At 25.0% G+C, this 18,281-nt stretch overlaps 1 protein-coding gene across 2 annotated transcripts; it reads right to left on the reverse strand.

The window, feature by feature from the left end:
- Positions 1 to 666: 666 nt before the first annotated feature.
- On the reverse strand, positions 667 to 4,815 carry LOC107605732 (uncharacterized). Of its 2 annotated transcripts, none has more exons than XM_016307702.3 (6): positions 4,201 to 4,815; positions 3,007 to 3,133; positions 2,061 to 2,200; positions 1,759 to 1,818; positions 1,583 to 1,651; positions 667 to 1,174 (listed from the first exon to the last, which is right to left on the reverse strand). In XM_016307702.3, the coding sequence occupies exons 1-6, from the start codon at positions 4,495 to 4,497 to the stop codon at positions 1,103 to 1,105; spliced, it is 765 nt and encodes a 254-aa protein (XP_016163188.1). In that variant the 5' UTR covers positions 4,498 to 4,815; the 3' UTR covers positions 667 to 1,102. The 2 variants fall into 2 exon arrangements, with proteins under 2 accessions (XP_016163188.1, XP_016163187.1); XM_016307701.3 differs by having other exon boundaries at positions 1,759 to 1,821.
- Positions 4,816 to 18,281: the final 13,466 nt, after the last annotated feature.

The raw sequence follows: 18,281 nt of genomic DNA on the forward strand, positions 1-18,281 counted from the left end.
ATAAATTAGTTAATCAAGTGCTCCTTGGTCTTTTTGCTTATTATGTGTTAATCAAATTATAGAATGTTTCTCTTTTGAAAACCTCATCAAATTTTAGTTTCAATATTTAAAATCTAAACTATAATTGTGATATAAAAAGTAAAGTTCATTTGTCTCATAAAAAATTACTCCTTTCAAAAATTTAAACTGATAAAAAAAATACATGAATAATTATCTTTTTGATATGCTCTCTCAAAAAATAACTTTTTTTTTAATTTACTTAAATTTTTGTATAAACATGTATCAAAAATTTGAATCTCAACTTGTATATATAAGAATCTATTAATGACAGACTCTTAAATAAAATTCAAATTCACAACAAATTAGCCATTAATTTAACGGATTGACAGATACCGTGAAAAACTAAAAAATAGAATAACCATAACCAAATTTTTATTTGGTATGTGATATTTCTTAGAATAACATTCATATCTTTTGGAGTTGAAAATACAAATCACTTCCCAAATTTTATTCATGAAGCACTACTTTCAACATCAAATTTGTCTTTTGGATTTGCTTCAACACCAATTCAAAGCACACACAAGACACTTAACCTATCCCAAAAAAAAAAAAAAAAAAAGACCCAAAAATTTAATCTAGCAAAAAAATTAAAAATTACAAGAATAATAATCAAAGTTAGAAGGAGAAATTATATACATTAACTAAAAAGTCAAAGGAGACCCACTTCCCAGGTCAGCTTACATTTAATCAAAGTTTAGAAGGGGAGGGGGGGAAAAAAAAAACTAAAAATGGAAGCCAAAGAAGCTTCCCTTAAGAGTCTCAAGGTAGCATATCTACACAAACACTTACACTAGGGGCTACAAAAGAGTAAGAAACTCTATAACACTATAAACCTCATCATCATATAACAACTAACCTAATAACATTGCTTAACTTTGATCAAAAAGACTGAAACCAAAGTTAAGAATATGTTACAGAATACTAAATTAAAGAGAAGTGGATTTTCATATTAGCATACCATTAAAAATGTTAGGATTAAGAGTCATAGATAATATCACTTGAGAAAATATCTTCATATTTTTTTTCATTCTTCGGTTCAATCTCATTTGCACACTGTCTTAAGCCTCTTTGCAGCTTGGACAAATCCCATAATCACTTGCAATTCGTCCATTTGCTTCAAAAATAGAGACATAATTTCAGATGAAGCTCAAAATAGTTCTAAAATTACAAATATCAATAAAAATAACCCCTATTGCTTCATAAAAAAAGAATGTCGTTAATGGGTGCAGAAATGTGTATATATTCAAAATACTAGATAAAAATAAATTACAAAAAACATATCTCTGATCAAAATTAGGCAAATTATGCATATATAACTGTGTTGGTACATATTTAATTGATGAATTACAAAATATAAGAAACTAAAATAGTTCTTTTGAAATGGCAAAGTACTATTTTGATAACTAATTTGAGAATTTTACTCCACAAAATACCTTTGAAAAAGAACCATATCATATTAGTACAATTGCTAGTGGAACATGTATAAAAATAAGGATGCCATCATCAATCTGTAAAACTATACCTGTGACATGAAATGCCTCTGAACAACATCCACTAGCTGCTCTTTTGATGGGTTTGGAACTGCATCAACCTGCAAATCCGTTTTATGCGTTTCAGGAGGAAAAAAAAAAATAGGAACAAACGACCTTAAAATCAAACACCTTGCAAAAAAATACACAAGTCTATGAATTTATTTACCAGATTGAAGTGTCTCCAATATCTCCATAATGCAGCCATCTCCAATTTACTCAGGTCAACCTTCTAAATTAACATTCAACAAACAGAAAATGTCTAAGAAATTCTCTATCATGTAAATGAATGTGAAAGCCAATTACTCCACCCGTTTCAAAACAATGGTCAATTTGTACAAAGAAAATGTCGAAATACAAAGATTTTTTCTAATGTACCACATTTTCCAAATCGACAGTTATTTTGAAATGGAGGCAGTAACTATCAATTATTATTAGAGACTAAAGAAAGAAAGGTAAAAGTTGATGTACCGTCCCTCCATGCGGCATTGAAATGGACCCCTTAGATTGTGAATCACCGGAGAAGGACCTGCTCATAGTCTTGTGAGACGATCCCAACGATCTATGCGTTCTATGCCTCGATTTGTGGGACTTTTGAGTGTCATCTGATGCTGATGAGAATACAAAGATGGCCAAAAGATAATGAAAACAAAATCAGCAATAGTGGGTGGGGCCAAAGGACAAAATAAAAGAAGCTAAGACAATTGAGCTTTAGGAAAATATAAGCCAAAAGCAAAAGGGATAGACAACGCAAATGGATCCAATGCTACAATTCACTCATCACTTTTCCAATTTCTACTCTACCTTCAGTGGTGGGTGGGTTAGTAATAGTGTGAATTATAAAAAAAATTGGTTTTATTAACAATAGCCTAAAGGAACTTGTTGAAGATTTAAAAGTAGTAAAGGTCTATTCGGATTCTGTTTTCTTTTTAATATTTTTGCTTTTATGATTTTGTCCCAAAAAAAAAAAGGAAGTGAAAAAAAAAAAAACCAATAAAAACGAGCTTATACCGTTTATACATTTTTATCATTTTTTAACAAAATCCTAAAAATAAAAGCAAAAAACAAAATTAGATAGACCCTTTTCAATTTCAATGCATTGAAAAAAAAAAGAAAAATAAAAGAATTTTTTAATAAAAAATTAACACTTTTACAATGTTAAATGCACTTGTTAGCAATACCCTTATATATCACATTGAATATGAAGACAAAAGCATAAATGTGTGAGTTGCTAGAAATCATAACCACAGTATAAAAAACGAGTATGACCATTGCTAAATTACAAAAAGACTTTATGAACCAACAAGAAATTAATTCTCCAGAAAGTTAGCCCCAAAATAATAAATAAATAAAAAAGTGTTGAAAAATGTAGAAAGAAGTAAAGAAGAACATTAACTTGTGAAATTGAAGAACTCACCCATATCTGATCCATTCCACTGCACATTTTCAAATTCAAGGTCGTCATCTTCCTCATTTCCTGTGGGAGCTTCAATCACGCTAAGTGCATTCCTTTGCAGCTTCACTTCAATTCCATTTGTAAGAACCTGCAAAAAAAAAAAAAAATTCATATCATGCAAAATGTAAATAATTAAATTAATTAAATTAACACTCTATAACACATCTAATGCTTTGGAATAATGAATAAATATATAAATAAAAACACAATCCACAGAAACAAACAATTCATATTTGATTCAGATCAAAGTTGGGGTGTGAAATACTTCTGCATTCAAGATATAATAACTCTCAATTAATCATAAAACTGAATATAAATAATTAAAGCAATTTGTTTCAAAATTTTGGTCAGGATAAAGATAAAAGAAGCTGAATCAAAAACATGCATGAATGGAAGACGCAATAATCTGAAGTAAAACATTAACATCAATGCAATGGAGGGAAAAAATCCACTAGAAAAGATCTTCACAATAGGAAACATTGCATAAAGAAAACAAATATTTTTACCCATTTTTCCATTTAAGAAAAAAAAGAGAAAGGAAAACAACCAAAGCAAAACCTAAGAGAAGATCATTGAAATGAACTCCTAGGATCAGAGAAACCAAGAAAATGAAGCCTCAAGGATGTGATCATCAAAGAGGACAACAAAAACCACCAGATCCATGAACAAATCATCATATGCAATGTGTAGTGACTGAAAAAATTGAAGTCAAAATCATACATAAATCAATAAAATAAAAATTCAAATTGCAATACATAAAAACCAAAATAACAAAAAAAATCTTGTTTATTAGAGAATCCAATTTAAGATATCAAAATCCCATTCGTTAGCCCAAAAAACTGACACACATCAATAGAACCAATACGCAATGAACAAAATTGAAGAAGAAGAAAAAGAAAAAATCAAAATTAAAATGATAAAACAAGCTAGAACAACAAAATAGATAGACATTACTGAAAATCACCTCCCAAAAAAAAATTAAAATAAAAAACTCAAAACATTGTATTGTATATTAATAGAAACAGAAATGAAAAATGAAGTACATTTCGCAAGTCGAAAATTGAGGATCATGAAATTCCCCAAATACCATAACAAAACCCTATCTCAATTTGATTATTACAAAATCATAAATAAGAAATAAAATCAAAATTGTACCAGCCAGTGCCATCCTCCTAAACCAACGGCTTTCTTAACAACGCCTTGAAGACCAACGAGCACGGATTTGGTGCGGTTGTTGCCAGTTACAACGACTTTGGTGTGGCGAGGAAGCACCGATAGTTCCTCTTCGCTGCTATCACCGTAGAAGCCACTCTGATGAAGCTGATTATTATTATTATGGTGGAGATTATGGTGGTGATGATTATGGTGATGAGTGAAAGCAGCAGAAGCAGTATTAGTAACAGCACTAGCACCACCATTTGCTATTGAAGTTTCCATTGCTTCTACCAGCATTTGAATTGAAGAAGAGAGAGAGTGTTTATTGTGAAATTATTATTGTAAAATTGAAATTAGAGAAGGCAAGTTAGGAATGATGCATTGAATTGCATTGGTGGATGGTGGGAATTTGGGAAGCGGAAAGGGATAGGAGGAATGGAATGGATTAGATACACAGATTTTTCTTTCTTCTTTCTTTTCTTCTTTCTTCAGAGAGAGAGAGAAAAGAAGAGAAAATAAAAGCAGAGATAGGAAAGAGAAGAGAGAGAATGAGGTGTGTAAGAGTAACTGCTATTTTTTTTTTTTTAGCAACGCTTTTTGTATATTGGTTCACATGCTTACACACCAGGTTTTTCTATAAATTTATTATTATTATTATTATTATTATTATTATTATTATTATTTTCTTGGTCTCAAAATAATTATATTTTTATTTTTTTATATATTTAAAAAAAATTTATAATTTTTTGTCATTAATTAATCATTATTATTTATAATATGAGATAAAATATATTATTTAATTATTAAATTAAAAATATTAAATAAAAATAATAATTTTTGATAATTTTTAATATTTTTTAAAAAATTATATAATTATTTAACTAAATTCATATAATTTTTTTTACAATGTTAATATGTAAAAATTAAATTTATATTAAAATATATTTGTTATTTTTGATGTATTTTTTTTTTACCAAAGATATGAACCCGCAACCTCTTAATTTAGTATGGAAATCCGCAACCTCTTAATTGAGCTATGCCATTTGAGCTATTACTCATTGTTATTTTTTATGTATTTAAATATAAAAAAAAAGTCTAAATGTATTATTTTTAATGTATAAATAAATATTACAAGGATAATTAGTTTAAATCAAAAGGAGTAATTGTTTTTCCCTCTCTTTTTCAAAGTTTTTTTTTTTTTATATTGAATTTCTAAAATATCATTATATCGACAATCAACTAATCTTCTCGTCACTTGAACTTTTAATTAAAGATTGTTGCACAACAAATTCGAAGTAATTTCTGCTCCAAGAGTGAAAATCAAATTCCAATAACTTGATTAGAATGGATTTAATGATGAGGTGGCAACTAAATTACATCTGTGGGATTTTTTTTTTTTTTACTAGTTTTTTCAATTCAGCTGGATCAATTCTACCTGAAAATACTACATAGGATACTGTTTATTTTATGTATCATTTTTCACAGACATTTGTTTTTTTTTTATATATATATATTACCATATTATTGTGGTGTTACTTTATCATTTATTATCTCAAATATTTTATAGAAAAATTTATATTTTTACATTTCGATACAAAGTTTCTTCATTGAGCACTATAACAAGCTTTTTTTCATAAATTATAAAATATAATTGGCTAGTCGTATAAATTTTAAACTATATTAATTAAGATATATTGACTGCAAAAAGATAATGATTTGAACGTCGGTGATTATTTAGTTTTCCTTTTTAATCAAATTAATTTAGAATTTAATTGAATGCATATTGTTTTTAAATATTCATCTAATTATACATTATCACTTCAGTCAATAAGGTTGATTTTCATGCATATATATTGGTTAAATGGCCATGTATATATTTATTAATTTAATTGAATTATAGTTGGAAAAACTCTACACCTATGCACAATGTCAAAATTGATTTCCCTAATTTTCATATATAAATTATCTTGCCATTAATTTTTCAATATTTAATTGTATTAGAAATATAATTAAAACCAAGTGTAGTTAATGTTAATTCGTCTATTATTAATACTTAGCAAATTAGTAATAAATATAATTTAACATTATATATATATGTTCAATTGCATAAAAAGAATTCAATAAAACTTGACACACTAATGATTTGAGGTTACATTTAAAATGAATGAAAAAGGTGAGGCATGGCTAATATTTCTTTGTATTAATTTGTTTTTAATAATAACTTGTTGAATGGGGTGTGTTGGGTATGAATCCCAACGAGGGTAAATGGACGAATCAGAGAGAGCCACGTCAGAGGGGGAGGTTGGGGTCTTCAATCATTCAAGCGCTGGGAGAGAGAAAAACCAAAAAAATAAAAATAAAAAAAGAAATTAATATATTGTGATAAATAATGCAAAGTCCCCACTATGCGGGTTGGGTTGGGTTTTGAGGAGTTTGCCCCCATTGACTTTTTGACTATTCGCTCTGTGACTCTACCAAAAAATTATCTTACTCCCTTTGTGTAATGACCAAATTCTCCTCCTCCTTTTCGTGAGCTAATTATTTGGCTGATATTATGACAAGCTTAATTTTTAACGAACATTGAAGGTAATTCTTTTATGATAAAGAAAATAAAATTTTAAAGACATCATGAATAATAACATAGAAAAACTTTTAAGTATTTCAGTATTTTAATAAATTTTAATTATTAATTTTATTTATATATATTATATATATTTGAATAAAGTGATAATTAAATTTTTGAAAATATTAACTTTGGACTAATTAGTTTTTTGGGAAAAAATATATTAATTAAATTCTATAAGATAACAAACATAGATATGTATATTTTTCTGTCAATGAATAGTATAAAATAAAATGAAATTGTTTATGTATTTCGTTATTTACAATGGTACATGTCTCGTTACTGTTATACGAGTAGGAAAACGATATAGTTTTGGATAGTGAAGCATTTATTATCTTTTGAGTTTTTATATACCATTTATCAACTGCTTTCTATTTATCACAAATCCTATCAAAATAAGTAAAATTCGACTCCAAAAATTGTTATCTAACATGACTATCTTTTATAGATAGACGTGTCGGAATAATTATCGGTGCATATAAGCATCACCGTTAAGTTTTAGTTGATAAATTGATAGAAGTACATCATCTATCCACCATTTGTTATCCTGAAGAAGCAAATTTGTACTTTCATTTTTCTAGGGATTAATTAGTCTGAAATCAAAATTTTTATAGACCTAATTGTCACTTTATTCTATATATTTTTTATAATTATGATCAACAATTAAAATTTACTGAAACAGTACTAATACGCTTAAAATTTTTTTAATAATATATACTATTTTGGTAACAAATTTAGTTATAATTTTTACTTTTTGCTAAAAACTCCTGATTATCTTATGTATATATTTTAGAGTTGTTTTGTTTAATATTAGGATAGTATTAACTTTTAATTATAGTATTATCCCTAATAATGACATAGTTTTAAGAAAACAAATAAGTATATATTAATTAATCTTTTTATAAAGGTAATTTTATTTATTTATATAGTTTTTCATATTATGAAAAGATTTTAGTTTATTTGTTATTATTACCTTTTTGAGACTGTTATTGGGAAAACAAAAGAATATGTTGTATTTTATTATTTTATTTAACCTAAAAGCGCGGTTAATTACTGGAAATTATAAATAGACAAATCATAATTTTAATGTATTATTAGCTAGTATAAAACAGTTTTTTATATGTATCGAATTACGTAATACCATATTAATAAAAATATTTATTTTTTATTTTAATCGCGTAAACAATCATCTAAAATAACAAATGTAATTAGAAGATTGTGTAAAATATTTTACAACTGTTATAAGTTAAAATTAAACTTTATATCTTAACCAACACTACTTAATAAGGTTCAATAATAATTATTTTAAGCATAAATTTTTTAAAATTTTCAATTAACTAAACAAACCTAGCCATCGACTGGTAAGAAAAAAAAAATAGTATATTTTATTCTTTCTTAATGTTGAAGTTGATAATTTATTTAATTATTTTCTTTGAGAGTATTACTACACAAATTAAATGGTTCATGTTAAATAATTATTAGACAAAATATCGAATAATACCTAAAAAAAAATTCAGTATATCGAATAATATTAAACTTTGATATGAAAATACAATTTCTCCTTTTTTGCAAATAAAAATATAGAACATCACACTTATACATAGTGGCGGAACTTGAAACAAAATTTTGGGGGGGCCAAATAGAAAATAATTGTCAAAATATTTTTTTATATGAATTTCATTTAAGATAAGCTCGTTTAATCTCATCTCTCTGGTTTGGGTAATACTGCCAAATTTAAATCCCTTTTTCAAGATCTCGTTCCAAAAAATTAAAGTTAAAGTCATCAGATATAACTTTTTGAACTTTTGAAGGTTATATCTCAATTTCTTCGTGATTCATTAAAGTAAAAGAATTATCTACATGTGTTGATATTGTAAAAGTTATATGTTCTCCTTCTTGAATATTAGCCTTCCTCTTAAAAAATGTATCAATTCTTTGATTTTTTATTATTTTATATAAAAATTTGAATATATATCCTTTAAAATATATAAAGAAGAAGTTAAAAGGACAAATATTAAAATTTATAATATTTATTGAATTTTTTTTATCAATTTATATAAATACAATAATATTAATACTTATTGAATATTCTATTATTTTTTATCATATAAAAAATTAAATTAAATAAATAGTAAAATATAAAATAATATTAAATTAAATAAATAAAAGATATCTAATTTTTTATATTTGAACCTAAAGATAGAGAGAGTGTTGTTTATTGAACTTATTAGACACTTTAAGTCATAGTAAAGTATTTAAGTCAATTGAACTATTTTTTATCTTTTGAAAAAGTACTACTAAGTTTTTTATAAAAAGTTTGGGGGGCCATGGCCACCCCTTGTCTGAACTAAGCTCCACCACTGCTTATACACCTAATTAATTATTTATTTATATATAAAATAGTTGTTATATATGTAGGGTAATTGTAATTGGCTAATTATTATTGTATAGAAATATTGAAATAAACTAAACTTGTTCATATACGCAAATCATGCACCAATCACAGACAAGAACCGAGTATGATTTAGTTGGCAAGTTGAGCAACTTTAATTTCTTTACAATATAAAATAATGATTTTAATTTATTTTTTTAAAAGAAAAAAAGACTTATAGTTTGAATTACATTGCCTTTCAAGCAGTGTAAGAGACATTTGTAAACTATTTTAAGAAAAAGTTTAGTATAAATATGTTTATATATAAAAAGTATCTTTATAATGATGTTTATTGTCGACTTCCAATTATAATTATCAAGTTGTCATGTTGTATAATTGCTATTAATTAATAAAAAAATTAACAATATTGTTTTATTATCATGAACATAGTTTCCACAGTAGTTGTGTACAACGAAGTTAATGTGTGCTTATAGCAAGAAAGGAAAAGTTTACCTTACGTATTTGAATGAAATTATTTATCAATACGTGCAATTATTTCTTAAATCTTAAGTTTGAAACTTTTTTTTTTTCCTTTTTGTTTCCAATCTCAAAAAGGTTGCAACAAAAAAAAAAACACTAAATTAGTTCATTGGGATTTAATTATAAAAATATTAATAATATAGTAATAATTATAAAATATTATTGAAAACGCAATTAACCAAATATAGTAACAATTTTTATAAATTATCAATGTTCAAGACTTCATTAGATATTGTATCATGATTTTTCTTTCTATCCAAAAATAGAAACTTAATTGAATAAAAGAAGTGAAAAGTGAAACCGATATTAGATCATGAACTTAGAGCAATAATAATTTTAATATTTAATTTAACTTAATTTTTTCTTATTGAAAGAAAATAAATTAAATTAAATTAAATTAAATAGAAAAAAATTTTAAAAAACTTTTTAAAAAATTAAAGTAAAAGAAAAAAAAACAATACAACAAAAATAACCAAGAGCTCAACTCTTACCAACTGCATCCGAGAAAAAAATTAGTAAATATATGAAGAAATATATGAAGAGTGTACGGATGTGTGTTGTAATTGTATCTAAAATTGGGAGTTGTTCAATTCATTTGAAGTACCTATAATTGGGGGTTGTCCAATCCAACTGACAAAAAAAAATATGGCCAATTCTATAGTATCTATTATATATAAATTAATTTTTGTTTAATTTATTTTTTATAATAAATTTTAGATATTTAAAAATTATTTATTTTTATATTTTTTATTGGAAATTAATCGAAGGGTCCCACGTGTACCGAAAGCTGTACCTGTCGTCGGTGTTGTCTTCTCCAACACGAGAAAATTAAATTGCAAATAATTCACCCCTCACACTATATACTATTTTGTATTTTCATATAAAAAAATTCTTTGCATGCATGCAGTTATTTATTAGGGCATACATAAAACGCAAATAATAATCAACAAATAAATAAATAAAAAAATAAATATCTTTTGCGTTCAATAAAATTTATTAATTAATTTAATAATTTTGTTTTGATTATATTAATATTTTGCTAATGTAATTTCTTCGTACTTAATCTATTTTACTCTCTTTTAACTAGAACAGAATTTAGCTTAGGCAACAAAAAAATTGTGATCTCTCTAAAATTTGTATAAATAAATTATTAGTATTAATACAAAAAAAAAACATATATAGTTTAATTGGTTTAAGTCTTATTTATTTAATTACTTTTAATTTTAAATATTAATATTTTGGATTTATACTTTAATAGACTTTCATAAATTAAAAATTTTATTGAGTTATTTATACAAATTAAAATCTCATTCTTATTATCATTTATTATTCTCATTATCAATAAAATTTTACAATTTTAATGTTAGAATTAGTTGTTTTAAAATTAATTTCTTTTATCTATATAGTTATTTGTTTTACAATAACATCTTAGACTTTTATTTCAATGGACTTTTACAAATTAAAAATTTTATTAAATTATTTATACAAATTAAAATCGTATTCTCATTATTCTTTTTTATTCTCGTTATCAACTAGATTTTATAATTTTAATATTAAAATTAGTTGTAGTAAAATTAATTTCTTTTATCTATATAGTTATTTATTTTACAATTTTAATTCTAAAATTTCTAAAGTATTCCATAATATTTGTTTATATAGTTATTTATTTATTTTCATATTAGTAATAAACTTAAAAATAATTATATTTATAAAATTTATTTTAATATAAATATTATTATATAATTTTTATGTTAAAATTTTTTACTCTCTAAATTTTTTTTTTTCAAATTCTGCCACTGAAAAAAGTATTAAATTATCAATTAATGATATTCTCTTAGTGGTTAAATATATATAACTTGGTTCAACGTTTACTTGAAATATATTTATATATAAGTATATAACATATACACCTATAGGGTGCGAGTTGGTCGGATAAGGGTTAGGCTTAATCCACACCCAACCCACTCACGAAAATCCTATCCGCACTCTATCATTTGACAACTCTACCAAGCGAGTTATGTCGGATTGAGTACCCGCAGGTAGGGTTGGAAGTGAGTCAGGCAAGCTCATGAGCCAGTTCGAGTTCGGCTCGTTAATAACTTGATAAGCTAAGCTCGTGAGCTGGTGAACCAAGATTGAGTCTAGAATTGAGCTCATAAGATAAACTCAACTCATTAGCTCATGAGCTGACTCGATTATATATATATATATATAGACATTTAGCCTATACTTTTAATATTATATATATACATAAGAAATAGTAATATATAATTATATATATTAATGATCTTAATTATTTAAAATTTTATATTTATTTATTACATATAATTTTGATGTATGACATAAATAAAAAAAATTATATTTATTGATAGATAAATAATATATAAAATTGTTCTTTTCAAATATTTTTAAAATATATAAATTATAATTTAGTGATATAAAATTATAGATTTTGTATTTATGTTTCTATTATTTGAGTCAGCTCGTGAGCTTTTGGTGAGCCGAATTTGAGCTTAAGAAATATGTTCGATTGTTAATGAGTCGAGTCGTGAGTCAAGCTCAATTTTAGTAAGCCGAACTTGAGTTTGATCTAATTCGTCTCACTTCCAGCCCTACCCACAAGTAGAATGTATGTTGTCATTTCGCTCATAATTTTTGGAAGTCATATTTAAAAAATGATTAAGTCCAATATTTTTATTCTATAATAAATATCTTATCACATACATATTTTTTCCAATTCAATTTTATTTAAGCATGCTGAAATTCTTGTTGATTTTAATATCGAAGTTTTTGTTGCAGTACTCCCACCTCCAACCAAACTAGATAAATCATCTTATCGGCTAGTAAGTCGAAATTCTTACTCAAAAGCGTTTAGAGATTATGTATAATACAAAATCCATTTTGGTGTTAGATAATACTTAGAAACACAATGCTAATTGAATGAATTTATATGGAATAAAATGAAATAAAGTTTAATAGAAATGTAAACTTATAATTTTTTGTTAGATTATTTTAATAAAATGATTCTTCACTCAAATGAGAAAAATATAAGAATATGCTTGGTTGTGTTTTTATTTTTACTATTTTTGTTCTAAAATCCTTAGGAGGAAAAAAGTGAAAACAAAATATAATAATTAAAAAATAAAATTATATTTTTCCATGTCTTTGACAAAATTATAAAAATAAAATATAAAAAACACAAACTAAACAAATTCTAATATATTAGTTTTTTGGTGAAATTACACAAATCTTATTTTCTTCGCATATACATAACATTTATCTAAACAATGAAAGCACATTGTGTATATAACTATATATCAGGTATTGATAGGCATTAATTACTTCACCTTTTTTATAAATTAAACATGTATAATAATAAAATTAAAGTTAGTTAAAGATAGTAAATATTTTATACTGTAATTGTAATTGAAAGGTTTTGGATTCAACTTGAAATAATGAATATATATTTTTATAAATTATATATATATAATGAAGAATATTTTTTTTTTTGGAAAAAATTGTATACATATTATTCCCAATACTCCCAATATATATCAAATAGGTAATAAATAGACTTAGGTTATCTTCCATTTATACTTTATTTTATGAGAAAGTAATGAATTCAAAATCAAATGAATAAACATTGAAGAAAAGAGGGTTATCAGAACATTTCTTTAATATAATCTTTGAGAACTTGTCATTATCTATTGGAAACAGCTTCGGTTGCACAACCAAAATTATTTTTTTTGTTATTAGAAAAAAAAAGTTAATAATTAATAATAAAATATATGTTTTTTCTTTGGCTAGTTTCTTTTTTAGAATTTTATTTTTCTGCCCCAGAATAGAATAACATGAACCGTCAATCTATAATGAGGATTGTGGTCACCGTTGGATCCTTTTTTGCTAAACCTATTTGCATCTAGTAAAGGAAAAATAAGAGAAAATGATTCAATATAGCTTTTAGAGTGTACATAACCGGTAAAATAGAGTTTTTAAATTTAAATCATGATAAATCTATTTATGAGGTTTTTACTCGATTTTAAACTCTGATAAAATTATGCTACTTTTAGATCATACTAAAACTATATTTAAGTCGGTGAATTTTGATTCTTAATAAATTTTATATCAAAAAATTATGATGTACTATTTATAAAAAAATATTGAATTAACCACCTTTAAAAACACATGAAAAAGTTTAAAATTCAAAACTCTTAGTTTGTTTTGTATTTGTGTATATATATTTAGTTATTTTTATCTATTTTCAATTGAATAATAAATACATAGGTTGTCTTTACGTACTCTCTTAATTTTATTAGGCATTCTCTCAATTTTATTAAGAAGAAATAAATACTAAAAAATTAATATCCATATTTAAATTTGAATTTGTCCATTAATTATAATTTCATGCTTCTTTAATCTATTTTTTAATTCAACAAATATGATTAAAAATAAAATAATAAATTTATAATTAATATAACATAATATTAAAATTAATTTAAAATATATATATTTTTAGTCTCTTTTCATACATGAAATATAATGACCGGATCTATATTTAAAATTTTTTATCAAACTTTAAATCTGATAAAATTATACCAAATTAGTCTACAAAATATTCAGAGCGAGATCGAATTATATACACCCTAATAACATTAAAAAAAATATGCATGACATATCATGCTTCTCATGAGTACTCATGATCGTGATATTTAAATTAAAATGAAAGTTTTCTTGTATATACAAAGTCTAATAAATTATATATCTTTAAAGTTTAAAGCACAATTATGTTTTCTTGTGTGACCAAAGCATACTTATATAAAAGGTTAATAAAAATATAGAATTAATAAATAATAGTGTTTCTTAAATAAAATTAGTGAATTTGTTTTACTTCTATATTATGAGTATATTTTCAAAACATAGAGTGGTAAATTTGTGTTGATATAAAATAGAAGTTTCATTTATACCTCTTGTAATAATAAACTTGAGGAAGAAAAGGAATTTACTGTTTTGGAATCCCCCTCCCCAGAAAAAGAGAGAGAAAAAAAAAATCACAGAAAATGGTGGACAAAGACAATTTGTTGTGTGTATCTTTTTAATCATTGCTATCCAAATTTTACTCTAATGATTTAAATTAGACCTACCCATTTTAAGAACAAGAGTTGAACCACTTAAATTAACTCACCATAAATAAAAATTTATGTGCATCGTCACTCATGTTTTTAAGGTTAAAACTCAGATGAAGTTAACTTTACGTAAAGTTGATACCTAAAAGTCGTTACATAAAAATTTAATCAAATCAGTCAAATTATTTAACAATTTTCAGGTATTAACTTCACGTGAAGTCGACTGCACTTGAGTTTTCACCCCTAATATATTTACAATATTACAAATCAAATGTGTATATCCAAATTCCAAATCAAATATATTGTGAGCTTGGAAATAATTGCAGCATGGTGGGGTGGCTATGGTGGGTAATGCAAATTTAATGCACCTTGTGAATGTGACTATGAAGGACAACGGTATCCGCGGATAATGCGGAATTGCCACTTGCTTATTCCTCTGATTGACACGTGTCTCCATTATTTGTATATATCCAATCCAATCAAACTTGAAGCTTTGTATGACCATGGAAAATATGTAAAATAATTACATAATTAGACTAAATATATCCAGCACTCATTAATTCATTAGCTAAGAATATAATATAATATAATATAATATAATAGGACATGTCTAAATATTTGTTGAGCAATTTTTTTGTTGAATAATGATATTTAAATCAGAAAATTATTTTTTAAGACACTTGTTAAGATATTTAGTATAGAATTTTTTATTAAAAATTAATGCTTTTGTAGTATATTTATTGATTTTTTTTTAAAATTCTACTATGAGTAGCCTTAACAAATGTCTTATTGCTATAAAAGATTTTTTTATAAAAATAAAAAATAATTAAATAAATTTTTTATTGCTTTTTTTATAACGGACACTTTGAATACTGCTATCATTTATCACTTATGTTAATTCCATTGTGTTTTTCCTAATTCTGGGTATAGTTAATTAAGTGTCAAAATAAAAAAAAAATTTTTGAGTAGAAAAACTTTAAAATTTCAAACTAATTATCTGAAATATTTATAACTAACAAAATATTAGCATCATATTTGAAGATAAATAATTCAGTCGTAAATCAACACATGCTTTGGTCTCTTCCCGTGATTTTCATGCCACCATGCAACACTTTAACTTGTTTTAATATTATTATTATTATCATCATGATCATCATTAAAGCTTATGGCACCAAATAATGCCACATATTAAAAATAGACAATATTATTATTGTTTATATTAGTTATTTATCTCATATCAACTTTATTAAAAGTTTAGGCTTTGACGGGGACCCAGTGGGCAGAGTGCTGTTTATCATAAGAGTGTCATTTTGCGGCGATTCATGAAATTTCACCAATTAAAATTAGAATTAGAATTAGGTGAGTCATCAGTCATCACCCTCAAGTTTTGCCAACACATTAATTTAGTATGAAAATTTATTATATAATGTCTAGTAGTAAAGTTCTGGATAAAAACTTTAATATGGCTGGTTGATTAGAAAATGGGAATTAGGAGAGATTTAGAAAAATATAAATGGTCAAAGAAATATTTTAAATTAATAATTTGTGAGATAAATTGTAAACTTTTATTTTTAAATAATAAATTAATTAAAGTGTTTTGGATAAAAAAAACATAACCGACTAAGTAATTAAAGCCGTAATCGAGTTTACGAGATCATGACCTAATGTCATAACGGATATGTCCGTAACTGCCGAATCTCAACAAATAATACGCTGTAGTGAATACTTAATGTCGGAAAAACAGCAGTCTCAGATCAGATAATAACGACTAAAAAAGAAAGGCAACTACCATATAAGCATGTTCAAAACTCACTTTACAATTACACACTCTATTGATTTTAGTATCGAAATGTCTTGCGGATAAGTTGTCCATCCAATCTAATTTTGCACTTGATGAAGTTGGGATCTCTTACCTTCACCTCCTCAAATTGTAACCTCGTTCTGAGCACGAACATAAAGATAAATTAGTAAAATAGAGTTTGTTTCAATTCAAAATTTTTTCAGATCAATTATATCTATGTAAATAATAAAATTATACTATTTTGTGTAATTTACTTAACAGATTAGTATGCTAAAATTAAAAAACCAAAAATTGTTTAGATAAAGTTATGAATAATTCAATTTTTTTAATATGAAGGTTATTATGGAAGTTAGGAAGCAACCTTCTTTATACATGTAATATTTATTAATAATATTTGAATGGAAACTATAAATTAAGTTAAATTTTGTCAAAACAAAGCAATAAGTAGAGAATTGCAATCAAATTTATTTAGGGTGAAATAAAATCCATTTGATAATTTCTAAATTCCAATGATGATAAATTACTTCTCGACATTAGTTCCTTATATAGTTTGCATGTGATGTATTGATAGGAATGTCCTCATGATCATACCATTTTCACAATCGTTTAATTTGTTGACATGAGAAAGATATATATACACTATATATTATTATTTCGATATATTTATGACGAACCAAAATAGTGGCCTTTAACCAATTCACTTGATTAAGTATTATCTTTTTCTTATGAGTGATGTAAATTCGTTACCACAGCCTATAACTACTAAACTAACTCAATTTCGTTCGATAAAAAAAAAAGAGTGAAGTATCGTTTTTGTCCCCGATATTTGAGGTAAATCCTATTTGTCTTTCTAACGTTTAAATCGTCCTGTTTGTATCTCTAACGTTTGTAAAAGTGATTCAATGTTATCCTGCCGTCAATTACACGTCATGAGCGCTTTAGTTTGAGTTTTAAAAATTTCTTCTTCAAGTTAGAATACAATTGTCTGGGATAGAATCGATGATTTATTCCGAAAAATAGCTCATCAGATGTTGAAACTAATTCCTACAAATTTTACATAATTCACTTTTCTAGGGACATAATTGAATCTAAATACAAATAGTAGGTATAATATTAAAATCGAACACATCCAAGTGAGACATAATTAAAAATGAATACATCCAAGTGAAAACAATTGAAAAATATAATCTGATTTGTTAATATAATTGATAGTAGGATAACATTGAATTACTTTTATAAACGTTAAGGATACAAATAGGACGATTTAAACGTTAGGGACATAAATAAGATTTACCCCAAATGTTAGGGACAAAAATGTTACTTTACTCAAAAGAAAAAGATAATAACAAAAGAAATAAACATGCGGTGTATGTGAATATTAATTAAATTAATTAAATACAACAAATATTAATTGTTAAACTACTCTTTTATCTTCATCCATAACACCAATAAAAAAAATTTTGTAGTCCGCAAATTCAATTCAACAGAATATTCAGTTCTAATTTTAATTTTTATTATCTTATCTTATCTTTACGTTATCTTTATCTTTATTTTTCGTAGACAATATATCTATATATATTTAATTTTACTTTCATAATTCAATCAATCCATATACACATTCAT

The sequence above is a fragment of the Arachis ipaensis genome, chromosome B6 (genome assembly GCF_059453495.1).
Source record: "Arachis ipaensis isolate K30076 ecotype BB chromosome B6, ASM5945349v1, whole genome shotgun sequence".
Lineage (NCBI taxonomy): Eukaryota > Viridiplantae > Streptophyta > Magnoliopsida > Fabales > Fabaceae > Arachis > Arachis ipaensis.